At 38.8% G+C, this 16,540-nt stretch overlaps 1 protein-coding gene across 1 annotated transcript; it reads left to right on the forward strand.

Moving 5' to 3' along the window:
• The first annotated feature begins 4,189 nt into the window (after positions 1-4,189).
• On the forward strand, positions 4,190-7,317 carry LOC138900294 (uncharacterized). The gene is made up of 4 exons (XM_070187017.1): positions 4,190-4,788; positions 5,417-5,759; positions 6,093-6,161; positions 6,244-7,317. Exons 1-4 carry the CDS (start codon positions 4,190-4,192, stop codon positions 7,315-7,317), a joined length of 2,085 nt encoding a protein of 694 aa, XP_070043118.1.
• The last annotated feature ends 9,223 nt before the right edge of the window (positions 7,318-16,540 follow it).

Consider the following 16,540-nt stretch of genomic DNA (forward strand, 5'->3'; position numbering starts at 1 on the left):
GTCCGCTCGGGTAAGCCAGGTCTAGAACAATACACCCAGATTTTAAACCTAGAATAACATAACCTCATGCCAGATCCATAGTAGGTACGCTTGTTTTCATCACATGCATTTGACTTTGGGGACTCAACACAAGAGTTGGGTCCGTCTAGGACAGGTGTACCTGAAATAAAAAGACCATCCTGATGCATTTTACGTTCTACTTGCACATTTATTTGCTTTGGCTTGCATGTTAACCGGCTTCTAGAATAGTGAAATAAAATTAAGAAAAACCAAGAGTGAGATAGGAGAGAAAACACCCGATTCTGAAAATTCCGGTATTCAAAATATCCCGAAACTCTGCCGAAATTTTGAATAAAAACAGAGAAAGAAAAAGTCATTTCAAAATAAATTATATTTTCCTGTTGTATCAAAACTTGCAAAACTACGCAAGTCTGATTCTCACCGGATGTGAGATACGTAGGCAAACCTCATCGGTTCCGGCCCCAATTTTAAAAATTCAAAAAATATTTTTCTTTAATTCCTTTTTAGGAGTCTTTTCTTAAAATAATCCAAACAAATAAAAGATAAGAATTTTTTTTAAACCCAAAAATATTTTCTTTGTAGAAGTCTTTCATTCGAAAAAAGAAAAAACAAATCAAATCAAAAATCCAAAAAATATTTTCCACCATTTTTAGAAGTCTTTTGCCTAGAAATTCAAAAAAACATTATAAAACAAAAAATCAAAAATCCAAAATCCAAAAATATTTTCTTTCTTCTTTAGAAATCTTTATTTCAAAAATTTTAAAAAAGAAAAATCAAAACCAAAAATTCAAAAATACTTTCTTTCCTCTTTAAAAGCCTTTCCTTCTAAAATTCCAAAAGAGAAAAAAAAAATTATATTCCTTTCTAAACGCTTTCATGGTCTGAGTGTTATAAAAAGTAATTAAAAAAAGTTAGTTTATTTACTCCATTCTTGATTTTTCTGAACTACGCAAGATCTGATTCATGCGGCGTCATGATACTTAGGTAATCCCCATCGGATTCGATCAAAGCCATAAAATTAATTGAGTGAAAAAATAAACTGAAAAAAAGAGAGAAAGAAAAGAAAAATTGAGTGAAAAAGAAAGAAAAGAGTGACAAAAACAAAAAGAGAAAAAGAAAGTGCCAAAAATAAAAGAGTAATAGAAACAAAATGAGAAATCAAGAGTGATTAAAGAAAGGCAGAAATGAAAGAAAAGAGGTACATAGTGAAAAGGTTTAGTCTGATGCCGGGAAGAAACATGCAATTGTTCAAACACATAGAAGCGTTTAACTATTTAGGTGCATTGCATCCTAACGTGCAATTTCCTATCTTTTAGCGTCTCAAAACTAACGAGGTTGTTGGGTGTGCAAATTAGTCAGGTTTTGTTCAGGTGGTTGGTTTTGTTGGTAATCTGGCTTCCCATCCTTACTTCACAAGATTCAAAGACACGGTTCTTATGGCCTCCGAAAGTCATCTAGCAATTATTGAGCTTGAGGATAGTCCGGAATCGGCTATTCCACAGTCAAAGTTTGCAGCCGCTAAAGAAAACAGGAGGTTGCGTGTCCGCATGTTAGAAATGTGGGACGCTTGGTCTAATGGCAAAGAACCGCTTAGTACAATCCCCGGATTTCCTAAACTGCTTCCCAGGACGAGTGGAACCTCCAATGTCCCCATCCCCATAACCAACCCATTCACCATGTTTAGGTACCCCACTATATCAACCAATTTCACTGGTATGCCTTCTAAGGTTCGCCCCCAGACACCGTTTACAGGGGTACCTTCTACATTATTCACCGCACCACCAGTATCTACTATGGCACAACCAACAGTGCCCAGGCCATGCTTCGAGCCTTCAGCTTTCACTTTTCAAGTCACCCAATTTCAGCTAGACACCGCTCATGTTACCCAAACTCTTACCCTCAGCACCCGCAGTTTGAATCTCCCATGGAACAGGAAAGAGCCGTGAGAAACCCCGAGCAAGAAGAGATGGCTCGGAAGATGAAATGCGTCGAAGAAATTCTAAAGAACATGCAAGGCCTAAGTGGCCAAAAGAGTGTCTCATACTCCGATCTGTGCATGTTTCCCCATGTTCACCTTCCCGCTGGCTTTAAAATGCCAAAATTTGAAAAGTACGACGGGCACGGAGACCCCATCGCTCACCTGAAACGATACTGTAACCAGTTAAGGGGTGTTGGTGGAAAAGAAGAATTATTGATGGATTATTTTGGGGAACTTTTGACGGGAATTGCGTTAGAATGGTACATGGCCCGAGATTTCGTCAGGCAATTTCAATACAATGTTGATATAGCTCCAGATAGGAATTCCCTGACCAATTTCAAGAAGAAAACCGCGGAAAGTTTCCGTGAATACGCTATCAAGTGGCGTGAGCAAGCAACCAGAGTGAAACCACATATGGATGAGACAGAAATGGTCAATGTTTTCTTGCAGGCCCAAGAGGCCGATTACTTTCAGAACATGATGCCTTTCATGGGCAAACCTTTTGTAGAGGTTGTAAAAATCGGAGAAATGGTACCTGAAAACTGGTTGAATCATAAGTCAATAAGCCTTGAGATCCACCTCCCAAGCCATCCAGAATGGCTCGGGAGGTTTAGCAAATCGAAAGAAGAGGGAAGAAGGAGCCATGATGGCTTAAGGTTCGAGAGGCCCCCATCGATCCCATGATCATTCTTACCTACCTCCCAAAACCCCACAACACTACTACCCCCATCAAGATGCAGCATATGCCGTGGCACCGCTTCCCTATGCGGTGATGAATGCCCAACCCTATACACGGCCACAGCAGCACTAAAACCAAAATCGAGCTCCACATCCCAGAAATAACCATCCTCACCAAGCTCCATATAAACCCCGTCCACCACAAAACAACTACCAACATAATATATGACCCCGTGAGCCTCCTAGGAGAAATGACTTCACCCCTATTGGCGAGTCCTACTCTAGCATGTTTCCGAAATTAATCAAGATGTGTCTATTGCAACCTATGCCTCCAAATCGGCAAAATCCGGAATCTCCATTATACCGGCCCGGTACCAAGTGTGCCTATCATTCGGGGGCAGAGGGTCATAATACGGAGGGTTGTTGGACTCTCAAGAGGGCAGTTGAGAATTTGATATAACAAAAACGAGTGGTGCTGAGGGACGAGGAAGTCCCCAATGTGACTAACAATCCATTACCAGCTCACAACAATGGACTGGTTATTGGAATGATTTGTGATGATAAAGAGTTTGATCCATCTTTCAAAGTCATCATTGACATTGCCGATTCAGAGGCAAAACCCAAAGTCGCGGAAAAACAAGTCAAAAATGAGAAGAAAAACACTCAAATCCCTCAAGTTGCATAAAAAGTTATAGAAAAAAATACTAGGGCAGCACCTGCTAAGGACGCAATTCTCTATATTCCTAGGGCCCCAAGAAAAGAACAGCTCATGTTGAACACTACCAAAAGATTTGAGCAGAGGAAAGTCACGTTAAATGTGCCAAAGTTGTATGTGCCAAAAGGGACTTATGTGGCGTGGGGGCCAGTAATTTCACCAAGGCTGATTGAGCCCATGGTTATCAACAGCGCACCACAGAGCTCTATGAGAGACCCCACTGCGGTCCCCTGGAATTACAACAAAATAGTGGTTACTTACAAGGGGGAAGAGATTATGGGAGAAGCGAACGAAATGAACCAATCTGGGAAGTACCACAACCCAGAAGAGCTAAAGAAGTTAAACTGAACAAGGAGAAACAGTTTCCACCCAAGAAGCATGTGAGCGCTGAAGAAGCAAAAGAGCTTTTCCGAAAATGAAAACTTCGGAATATGCCATAATTGACCAACTCCGGAAGTCTCCTTCCCAGGCCTCGCTTTTATCTTTGTTATTGAGCTCGAATGAACATCAAAAGGTACTCCTAAAAACATTGAACGAGGCATATATCCCGGTTGAAACTTCAGTTGAACAACTGGAGAGAATGGTTGAACGATTCTTCGAAGTCAATAGGATTTTCTTTAGCCATGATGATTTTCCCCCAGTGGGAGCCGCCCACAACAAAGCCCTTCACTTGACTGTCAAAAGTGAAGGTTATTATATGAAGAGAGTCATGCTAGATGGCGGGTCTGGGGTCGACATTTGCCCTATATTAACGCTCCAGAGGATAGAAATTGGAATAAAAAGAATTCGACCAAACAATGTCTGTGTGCGCTTTTGATGGTGTCAAGCGTGACACAATAGGGGAAATTAATTTGATTTTGACCATTGGCCCTGTAGATTTCGAAGTAACTTTCCAGGTTCTGGACATGGATACTTCATATAATTTTCTCCTAGGAAGACTATGGATTCACGCTGCAGGAGTTGTCCCCTCCACTCTCCATCAAATGGTCAAATTTGAGTATGAAAACCAAGAAATTATTGTACATGGGGAGGATGAACAATCCATTTACCATGACCCTTCAGTCCCGTGTCTCGAAGCTAGAGAAGGAAGTGAGCACATTGTATACCAAGCTTTTGAAATTGTGGCCGCTGACCAATGCGAAGAAGGGGCCTCATTCCCTCAACTGTGCTTATCTAATGCATCGATCATGGTCACCAGTGAAATGATTAAACATGGGTACAAGCCCGAAAAGGGGCTCGGGGTATCTCTACAAGGCATCACAGAGCCTGTCACTTCGACCGCCAATGAGAAGTTCTTCGGCGTAGGTTTCCAAGCTACAAATGCCGATATAAGATGGGCTGATGAGCGCAAGAAAAATGGATGGGTCCTGCCCCAGCCTGTTCTGCATCTTGCCAAGTCATTTGTTAAACACAACAAGAAGAAGAAGAAGAAGAAGAAGAATAATAATAATAATAATAATAATAATAATAATAATAATAATAATAATAATAATAATAATAATAATAATAATAATAATAATAATAATAATAATAATAATAATAATAATGATAATAATAAGAAGAAGAAGAAGAAGAAGAAGAAGAAGAAGAAGAAGAAGAATAAGAAGAAGAAGAAGAAGAAGAAGAAGAAGAAGAAGAAGAAGAAAAGGGCTTCGCGGCCGAAGAGATTGAGAATATTTGTGAAGCCATGAAACAAATGTTGTATGAGTCCCACATGGTCCAGCCGGGGAAAGGCACTAGCACTGCTGAGGTGTTGTACATGGGACTAAATGCCAAGCTTCAGAATTGGAAAGCTACCCCATTCCCTGCCAGGCGGGAATCCCGGTAGTCCAGTCTTGCCATCTTTTCTACATTACGAGTTATTTCAGGGTGTAACTCGAATATTTTTATTTTATTGTCTTTTGATTTTGATGTAAACCTTCTTATATTCAATGAAATGAAATGAAATCAATATTTCATCATCTATGGATGTTTCCTTTTTCTTTATTCCGATTTTGCTATTTTTCTTATCTTTTCCTTATCAGTTATAATAATGCGGACTTAAATAACATGACATGCTTGAGAACTTCATGCCCAGATTCTAAAACGTTGTCTAACTGTGAAATAATGAATCAAGAACCGGAATATTATGAAGATGAGGCTTTTAGGGAAATAAATCGAGAACTGGAACAATTTGAGAATAAGCTTAAGCCAAACTTAAATGAAACCGAGCCAGTTAATCTGGGCAGTTCAGAAGAGGTCCGAAAAACCATAATAAGCATTCACGCCGATGAAAGAACTAGAGATGTATTGATCCAACTTTTGTTTGAATTCAAAGACGTGTTTGCATGGTCCTATGATGATATGCCAGGGCTGAGTGTCGATTTGGTAGTACATAAATTACCAACTTATCCCGGTTATCCACCCGTCCAACAAAAGCAGAGAAAGTTCAAAACAGACATCAGTGATAAGATCAAAGAAGAAGTCACCAAATAATTAAAAGCTGGTGTAATTCGGGTCGTCCGATACACCACATGGTTGGCTAACGTGGTCCTAGTGCCGAATAAAGACGGGAAAACCCGAGTGTGTGTTGATTATCGACATTTGAACAAAGCAAGCCCTAAGGACAACTTCACATTACCAAATATCCACATTCTTGTTGATAACTGTGCCAAACATGAGATACAGTCTTTCATGGATTGTTATGCTGGATATCACCAGGTTCTGATGGATGAAGAAGACGCAGAAAAGACGGCTTTCACCACACCTTGGGGCACTTACTGTTACAGGGTCATGCCATTTAGTCTAAAAAAACACTGGGGCGACATATATGAGAACTATGACTGCCATCTTCCTTGACATGATGCACCAGGAAATTGAGGTGTATGTGGATGATGTGATCATTAAATCCAGAACGCAGGAAGATCATCTGAGGGATTTGGGAAAGTTCTTTGAGCGCATGCGCAAGTATGATTTAAAATTGAATCCAGCTAAATGTACATCCGCAGTTCCATTTGGGAAACTTCTGGGGTTTATAGTCAGCCGAAGTGGTATCGAATTAGATCCAACAAAGATAAAGTTTATTCAGGATTTGCCACCTCCGAGAACCAAAAAAGAGGGCATGAGTCTACTGGAAAGATTGAATTACATCAGCCGATTCATTGCTCAGCTTACTACCACGTGTGAGCCCATATTTAAGTTGTTGAAGAAATATGCGGCGATCAAATGGACGGATGAATGTCAAGAGGCTTTTAATAAAATCAAAGAACATTTGTCAAATCTGCCAGTGTTGGTTCCACCTGAGCCAGGAAGACCTTTGTTATTGTACTTGACAGTCTTGGAAAATTCCTTCGGTTGTGTCTTGGGGCAACATGATATGACCGGTAAGAGAGAACAAGTCATATACTACTTGAGCAAGAAGTTCACTAGTTATGAAGCCAAATACACTCTGTTAGAAAGAACTTGTTGCGCCCTAACTTGGGTCACCCAGAAGCTCAGACATTATCTTTTGGCCTACACCACATATCTCATAACCAGAATGGATCCTCTGAAGTACATATTCCAGAAACCAATGCCTATGAGAAGGTTAGCAAAATGGCAAATCCTGCTCAATGAGTTCGACATTGTCTATGTCACCCGCACGATGATGAAAGCTCAAGCCTTGGCGGATCATCTAGCTGAGAATCCGGTTGATGATGAATACCAACCCCTAAGTACTTACTTTTCGGACGAGGAAGTAAATTCAGTTGAAGTAATTCCAGAAGACTCCAATGCTTGGAAAATGTTCTTTGATGGAGCAGTAAATGCAAAAGGTGTCGGGATTGGGGCAATTTTGGTTTCGCCCACTAATCAGCATTATCCGGCCACAGCCCAACTTCGGTTCTTCTGTACCAACAACACCACTGAGTATGAAGACCTACATTATGGGCATGAATATGGCAATTGATCTGGATGTGGAAGAATTGTTAATCATGGGAGATTCTGATTTGATCATTCGGCAAGCCCAAGGTGAATGGGAAACTCGAGATATCAAGCTTATTCCATTTAGGCAACATGTGAAGGATCTGAGCAAACGGTTCAGGTCTGTCGAGTTTAGGTATATTCCTTGATTCCACAATGAATTAGCTGATGCATAAGCTACTTTGGCCTCAATGCTGCCGTATCTGGGTAATGTCCACATTGACCCACTAGAAATCCAAATTCGAGAAAGGCATGGTTATTGTAATACAATTAAAATAGAACTAGATGTTCAATCATGGTATCATGATATCAAAAAGTTTTTGAAAACAAAGGAATTCCCTGAGCAGGCCAGTGGAGATCAAAAGAGAATTATCAGAAGGCTTGCGAGCACTTTCTTTTTGAGCGGAGAACTCTTGTACAAAAGAACTCCAGATCTGAATCTTTTGAGGTGCGTAGATGCCCGAAAAGCTGAAAAGATCATGAATGAAGTGCATTCGGGAGTATGTGGGCCTCACATGAACGAATATGTCCTTGCAATGAAAATCCTTCTGGCGGGTTATTACTAGATAACCATGGAAAAAGATTGCTTTCGTTTGTCCAAAAATGCCATCAGTGTCAGATACACGATGACCTGATTCATGCACCACCTTCAGAGTTGCATCCTGTGTCAGCACCTTGGCCGTTCGTTGCCTGGGGTATGGATGTTATTGGGCCAATCGAGCCGAAAGCTTCAAATGGGAACATATTCATTCTGGTTTCCATTGATTACTTCACAAAGTGGGTTGAAGCAATCACTTTTAAAGCCGTCACCAAGAAAGCGGTTGTGGACTTCGTGCATTCCAACATTATTTGTCATTTTGGTATTCCTAAAACTATCATTACAGACAATGCTGCAAATCCGAATAGCCACTTGATGAGGGAGGTATGCAAACAATTTAAGATTACGCATCATAACTCTACCCCTTATCAGCCCAAAGCTAATGGCGTCGTTGAAGCTACAACCAAGAATATCAAGAAGATACTCAGGAAAATGATTCAAAGTTCTAGACAGTGACATGAAAAGCTGCCTTTTGCATTATTAGGATATCGCACAACCGTGCAAACATCAGTTGGAGCCACACCCTATTTATTGGTTTATATCACTGAAGTTGTAATACCTGCACAAGTTGAAATTCCCTCTCTTCGAATCATTGTTGATGCCAAGATCGAGGATGATGAATGGGTCAAGACCCGGTTGGAACAATTGACCATGATTGATGAAAAGCGAATGGCCGCAGTTTGTCACGGGCAGTTGTACCAACAAAGAATGGCCCGTGCCTACAACAAGAAAGTGCGGCCTAGAAACTTTGAAGTGGGGCAACTCGTTCTGAGACGTATTCGCCCGTACCATGAAGAAGCCAAAGGAAAATTTGCTCCGAATTGGAAAGGTCCATATATTATAAGAAGAGTGTTGCCAAGAGGAGCGTTGTACTTGGAAGACATTGAAGGGAATGATCCCGAAACAGCTGTCAATACAGATGCGGTCAAAAGGTATTATGTTTGACCCTTTTCGCAACTTTAATACTCTCCGATTGGAATGACGAAGGCTTTCATTCTCGCTACCCAAACACTACCAACCCTTGCAAACCCTTTGAGCCGGTTCCCTTTTTCTTTGATTACCCTCTTTGGAACCTGAAAGTCATGTTTAAAAAAAATGAAAAGAAAAAGCAAAACAAAAGAAAATAAAAAAAAAGTTCCTTGAACTACGTTTGATTTAATTCTGAAAGGATATGTAGGCAACCTCTCTGTGGGGGTTCAGTAATACCAAAACAAAAATCCAATGTCCCACAAAAGTTGAAACTGGGGCAAAAAATAAAATGATTCGGCGATGGGTTTGCCTGAAAGGTTCCAACGTTGTAATTCGATCCAAATGCTTTTTACCCCAAAAACCATGTTCAAGTCCTTCTGATCAATTGGCAAAGAGGTTTGAAATGGGAGGGTACAGTTACTTGGATCTGATACAACAAAATGAGAGAAATAAAATGAGAGAGTCTTATTGGTGAAAACCCTCACGGATACCATAAGGCTATGGTAAGCAGAAAAATTGAAAATAAGAGAGTCTTACTAGTGAAAACTCATAAAGAGCACTATAAAGCGACGGTGAGAAGAGAAATGAGAGAGGTAAGATGGTGAAAACCCGCAAATGGCACCACTGATCGAAAAAAGGATCCTCACAGTCACTGACATCGACACAGTTCTGGGCAAGATTTCTCGATTTCAAGGCAAAGTTGTGATAAATTTCTGAGAGTTGGACGGTCTACACAGATCAGGAATCCAGTCCAAAAGGCATGTCATGTTCATTAAAGTCCGCATGCACTCTAGATAAGTCCTTCTTTCTTTTCCCCGAAAGGGATACCTCTCGTTTAAGTTCATGTCCATTACATTGTGTGCTTTTCTTTGAATCCTTTCCGGTCTAATTTTGTTTTGAAACTAAGACAAAGAAAGGATGGCAAAAGTGATTTACGGGGTTTTTTGTCTAATACGAGCCAATATTCAAAAGGCACCCAGCCTCAGCAAGAGCATCAAGTCAACTCCGACTGGTCATGATGGCCGATGTTTCGAAATCAAAACTCCTGAAAAAGAAAGAAAATCAGAGTCAAATGCCCACAAAGGCAAATTAAAGTTGAAAGGTTAATTCCCACATGACTAACCATCATGGTAAAGTATGGAAAAGCCAGAGGTTCTCTAGGGTCAGAAATGCAATCAGTATTCAGGAAATAATCAGTTGCAGTTGAAAGGGCCAATATAAAGTGACCAAAACATTCAAGGCCACAAAACCAACCACCATTTCAAACTAACAAATTGTTCTTTGTTTGAAAAAAAACAAAAAACAGGTGCAATCCAAAAGCAACCTTGCAAGAAGCAGGTGCAACCAAAAAGAAACTGTGCAAGGGCTAGAAGCAGCTTTGCAGCAACAACTCCAAAAATGGCAGTTTCCTCCAAAATTCTTTCCCGCATTTACTCATTCTCTGAAATGAAAAAAGAAAAAGAAAAAAAGAGAAGACGAAAAAAAAATGATGATAAAAATGATATAAAAAAAAAAAAGAAAGAGTTCAAAATCATGGTAGTATAGGGTCTCCAATCCCTAGCTGTATTTTTCCAACATAGGGTCTCCACTCTCTAGTTGATTTTATTTTAGACATAGGGTCTCCACTCCCTAGTCTCTTTTCCAACATAGGGTCTCCACTTCCTAGTTGATGATTTTCCAACATAGGGTCTCCACTCCCTAGTTGATGATATTTTAGACATAGGGTCTCCACTCCCTAGTCTTTTTTCCAACATAGGGTCTCCATTCCCTAGTTGATGATTTTCCAACATAGGGTCTCTACTCCCTGGTTGATGATATTTTAGACATAAGGTCTCCACTCTCTAGTCTCTTTTCCTACATAGGGTATCTACTCCCTAGTTGATGTTTTTAGACATAGGGTCTCCACTCCCTAGTTGATGATATTTTAGACATAGGGTCTCCACTCCCTAGTCTGCTTTTCCAACATAGGGTCTCCACTCCCTAGTTGATGTATTTAGACATAGGGTCTCCACTCCCTAGTCATTTTTTCAACATAGGGTCTCCACTCCCTAGTTGATGTTTATTTTAGATTTAGGATCTCCACTCCTAGTATGATTTTCCAACATAGGGTCTCAATTCCCTAGTTGATATTTTTAGACATAGGGTATCCACTCCTTGGTCGCTTTTCCAACATAGGGTCTACACTCCCTAGTTGAAGTTATTTTATACATAGGGTCTCCACTCCCTAGTCGTCTTTCTAACATAGGGTCTCCACTCCCTAGTTGATGTTTGTTTTAGACATAGGGTCTTCACGCTCAAGTCTCTTTTCCAACATAGGGTCTCCACTCCCTAGTTGATATTTTTAGACATAGGGTCTCCACTCCCTAGTCTTTTTTCCAACATAGGGTCTCCACTCCCTAGTTGATGATTTTCCAACATAGGGTCTCTACTCCCTGGTTGATGATATTTTAGACATAAGGTCTCCACTCTCTAGTCTCTTTTCCTACATAGGGTATCCACTCCCTAGTTGATGTTTTTAGACATAGGGTCTCCACTCCCTAGTTGATGATATTTTATACATAGGGTCTCCACTCCCTAGTCTGCTTTTCCAACATAGGGTCTCCACTCCCTAGTTGATGATATTTTAGACATAGGGTCTCCACTCCCTAGTCTGCTTTTCCAACATAGGGTCTCCACTCCCTAGTTGATGTATTTAGACATAGGGTCTCCACTCCCTAGTCATTTTTTCAACATAGGGTCTCCACTCCCTAGTTGATGTTTATTTTAGATTTAGGATCTCCACTCCTAGTATGATTTTCTAACATAGGGTCTCAATTCCCTAGTTGATATTTTTAGACATAGGGTATCCACTCATTGGTCGCTTTTCCAACATAGGGTCTACACTCCCTAGTTGAAGTTATTTTATACATAGGGTCTCCACTCCCTAGTCGTCTTTCCAACATAGGGTCTCCACTCCCTAGTTGATGTTTATTTTAGACATAGGGTCTTCACGCTCAAGTCTCTTTTCCAACATAGGGTCTCCACTCCCTAGTTGATATTTTTAGACATAGGGTCTCCACTCCCTAGTCTGCTTTTCCAACATAGGGTCTCCACTTCCTAGTTGATGTTTCTAGACATAAGGTCTCCATTCCCTAGTTGTTTTTCCAAGATAGGGTCTCCACTCCCTAGTTGATGTTTATTTTAGACATAGGGTCTCCCTAGTCTGCTTTTCCAACATAGGGTCTCCAATCCCTAGTTGATCCTTTTAGACATAGGGTCTCCACTCCCTGATCGCTTTTCCAACATAAGGTCTCCACTCCCTAGTTGAAGTTATTTTAGATATAGGGTCTCTACTTCCTAGTCTCTTTTCCAACATAGGGTTTCTACTTCCTAGTTGATGTTTTTAGTCATAGGCTCTCCACTCCCTAGTCTTCTTTTACAACATAGGGTCTCCACTCCCTAGTTGATGTTTTTAGACATAGGGTCTCCACTCCCTAGTCTCTTTTCCAACATAGGGTCTCCACTCCCTAGTTGATGATTTTTAGACATGGGGTCTCTACTCCCTAGTCACTTTTCCAACATAGGGTCTCCACTCCCTAGTTGATGTTTTTAGACATAGGGTCTCCACTCCCTAGTCTACTTTTCCAACATAGGGTCTCCACTCCCTAGTTGATGTTTTTAGACATAGGGTCTCCACTCCCTAGTCTGGTTTTCCAACATAGGGTCTCCACTCCCTAGTTGATGTTTTTAGACATAGGGTCTCCACTCCCTAGTCTGCTTTTCCAACATAGGGTCTCCACTTCCTAGTTGATGATTATTTTAGTCATAGAGTCTCCACTCCCTAGTCGCTTTTCCAACATAGGGTCTCCACTCCCTAGTTGATATTTTTAGACATAGGGTCTCCACTCCCTAGTCTGCTTTTCCAACATAGGGTCTCCACTCCCTAGTTGACGATTATGTTAGACATAGGGTCTTCACTCCCTAGTAGATTTTCCAACATAGGGTATTCACTCCCTAGTTGATGTTTATTTCATGGGGTCTCCACTCCCTAGTCTCTTTTCCAACATAGGGTCTCCACTCCCTAGTTGAAGTTATTTTAGATATAGGGTCTCCATTCCCTAGTATTTTTTCCAACATATGAGTCTCCACTCCCTAGTTGATTTTTGTTTTAGACATAAGGTCTCCACTCCCTAGTCGCTTTTTTAACAATAGGGTCTCTACTCCCTAGTTGATTTTATTTTAGATGTAGGGTATCCAATCCCTAGTCTCTATTTTTTTGGGGGTGCACCAATCCCTACTTTTATTGCTTTCAATAAATAAGTAGTTTAGAATTTTGTTACAATAACTCACGAAATTTTTCTAGGGCAAACTGGGGCAGAAATATTTCGTTTGTTTGTTTGTTTGTTTTGGTGTCTGGGTAGGTTTTAACTCGAGGCATAGGGTTCGAGATGATCAAAATAAGAAGTCTCAATTCAGAATAAAAGAAAAGAAAAAAATAAGTGAATCCAAAATGCAAAAGAAGTTGAAAAGATGTGGAATGCTCAAGACATGATTGAAGCGACGAGCATTGGAGTCTCGTTTTGATTAGAAGAAGCTACAGAACAATGAACCTACAGCTAGCGAGTATCAAGGTTTAGATCAGAGTTTGCATGAAGAACCAGTCAAGACTCAAGATCAAGTTTCAGAAGACTCATAGATAGGAATCTTGTAACTCATAACCGATAGGCTTGTTTAGTTTCTTTTTTTATTTTGATATAATAGCAGGACAGCTGACCGGAGCCTTGACGGAAACTCACTCGACTCCTCAACTCATCATTTCACCATTCTTCATGAACTACACGAGATCTGATTCCCCTATAACTCGGGATATGTAGGTTGTCCAAAACCAGTACTCGGTTATACCCTATCTTTTATTTCTTTTCCTTTTGAATAATGGTTTGGTAAAAAATTAGTCACATGGCTCACCTAGTCTTTGCCTGAAAACTCTTCATGTTTTCAAGCAAAGAGGGGCAGCTGTGAGCACTTAATATTTGACTATATTTGAATTTTTATCACATTCTACTATGTAAATATTTTTAGAAATTTAATATATATTTTTAGCTTTGTTACATTTTTTTTATATAGGGTAAAAAATAATAATAATTTAAAAGGTCAATTATTATAATTATTAGTATTATTTTTATTTTAAAATAAAATGAATTAAAAACCGAAAAAAAACAAGTTAAATATTTTTTTAAATTCGGATGGGAATTAAAAAAATAGTAAAAGTAGAAATATAGAATTAAAAAGTAAAAGTAAAAGTATGTGAAATTTTTTTAATAAAAATTAAAAGAAAGTGGAATTAAAAAAAAAGCAAAAGTAAAAGTAGGTGGATATTGTTTAATAAAAAAAAGTAAAAGAAAGTGGAAAATTAAAAAATAAAAAGTAAAAGAATGTGGAAATTTAAAAAATGAAAAGTAAAAGAAAGTTTGAATTAAAAAATAAAAGTAAAGGTAATTGATAATTTAAAAAAGAAGAAGTAAAAGTAAGTAGAAATTAAAAAATAAAAGTAAAATAAGTAGGAATTTAAATATAATAAAAGTAAAAAAAATTAAAAATTAAAAAATAAAAGTAGAGGAAAGTGAGAAATTATTCTTTTTTTAAAAAAAGAGAAAAATGGGAAGTGGGAATTCTTTTTAAATAATAAATAATAAAATAATAAAACAAAATCTGAAAAATTCCGAAATTATTTCTATAAATAGAAGAGAAATGTGGGGAGAAAGAGGAGGGGAGAGAAAGGAAAAAGGGGGGGGGGGGGGAGGGGTTTGGAGAGAAATGTTTTTGCTTCTTCAATGCTAAGAAAAATTCTATTCGTGTCATTCTTTCTTCGTCTTTCTTTCGAAAAAATCAGCAACTTCACCACCCCAAAGCCACCAGCCCTTGACCACTTTTGAGTCATCATTAGCCCGGAAAAAAAAAAGCTCCAAAAATAGCCACCAAATCGTCAGTTTTGCAAAGTCGATTGAGGTTGTAAGTTGAGATTTTCCGCTCGAGTTTTCCGCGGTCCGAAGTATCCAGTTGAGAGCTATCCGATCATTGAGTGCTTGTAATTTAAATCCACAATCATCAATACAAAGGTTCACTTCTCTTTCTATTTTCATTAATATTTTGGGTCACTCTGTTTTAATTTAACTTTGAGTATGATATGGTCGAGTTTGCATCCGAGTGTGCTAAGATTAATTTGTTCTCATGTTGAGTATTTGTTAAGATTAATTCATCAACAAAGCATGTTAATTAGCATGCTTTAGTTTCATTTTGATCTCCTATCTTAGTTACTAAATTGGTTTTGCCCGTATCTATCTATTCCTACCATAAATTTAGTCTAGTTTCAAATATTGGTTAGCGATAAAATTATAAGAGATTAGGTTGGGCCATGATTGGTGTAAGACTTTAATTGGACTTTCCCGACGTATTTATGGGCTAATTATTGCCCAAGACCAAAAACAAATAAACATTCACAAGCTAGCCAACCTTTTCATAATTAATTTACTTCATTTCCTCCAAAACAATATCCATACCTCATGACCTTGCAATAATCTCAAAATTAGTAATTAAATAATATTCGAACATCGTAGCTTGCTTTATGTGCGATTAATAATAAATCATCGTGACTGTGGGTACGGTTCCCGTGGCATAGTCATGATATGTAAACCCCAATTCAAGTGCGCGTTTCACGCGACTTGACCATGACTTTAAATAATAATAAAAATAAACATGTTGTAAATTGCGGGTGCGTTTTACGTGGCGCGGTTTGCAATTTGTATCAAAACGACAAGTGTACGACATCGTAGCTTGTTCAAATAAATTCCATAAATAATAAAAACGGTTAAGCAAATAATTAAAAGTGGTCAAAAGTTAAAATGCACAATAGGTTTAAAACATGTAATAAGTCAGATAATTAGGCAGAGTATTAATTGTTAAGTGACCGTGCTAAAATCACGAAACTCGGGAGTGCCTCACACCTTCTCCCGGGTTAACAGAACTCCTTACCTAGTCTTCTGTATTTGCGGACCATAAATAGAGTCAATCTCCTCGATTTGGGATTTTAAAATAAACCGGTGACTTAGGACATCATAATAATTATTTCAAGTGGCGACTCTGATTAAATAAATAATCTCATTTCGAATAATGTCACTTAAATTGAAAAAATACCCCTATCACCTATCCCCTCGGAAAAAAGGATATGTGACATGCAGTAATATTATGATTGTTCAAATACCAATAAGAGATAAATAAGGGTAAAATAGCTCATAATTATTATTTTCTTAAAGGGCATCTAAAACAAAAACACGACGTATAATTTGACACGGAGGGAGTAGCTAATTAAGCAAGAAAAGTGGAGGGGAAATTGACATTTCTTGGAATAGGAAGAAATGAAGAAAATATATAAAATATAAAGTTGGAGGAAGAATTTTATTTTTAAGACAAAGCAGAAAGGAGTAATGATTTTCACCCTCTTTCATAATTGATCTCAACGGAAAAGGTGTAAATATACTCTAATATTATACGAAATTGAGCACATTTGCCCTTCGTTAATACATTAGCTCAAATATGCCTTTACCGTCACATAGTTGGTCCATATATGCCCTTAGAGTTACACAGTTGCCCTATATATGCCCTTTTT

The sequence above is a fragment of the Nicotiana tomentosiformis genome, chromosome 10 (assembly GCF_000390325.3).
Source record: "Nicotiana tomentosiformis chromosome 10, ASM39032v3, whole genome shotgun sequence".
Lineage (NCBI taxonomy): Eukaryota > Viridiplantae > Streptophyta > Magnoliopsida > Solanales > Solanaceae > Nicotiana > Nicotiana tomentosiformis.

Coding starts and splice junctions, on each gene's coding strand:
- LOC138900294 (XM_070187017.1), top strand. CDS start 4,190: ATGTCTGTGTGCGCTTTTGATGGTGTCAAGCGTGACACAATAGGGGAA. Junction 4,789..5,416: donor CCTGTTCTGCATCTTGCCAA/GTCATTTGTTAA, acceptor TTTCCTTATCAG/TTATAATAATGCGGACTTAA. Junction 6,162..6,243: donor GGGGCACTTACTGTTACAGG/GTCATGCCATTT, acceptor ATGATGCACCAG/GAAATTGAGGTGTATGTGGA.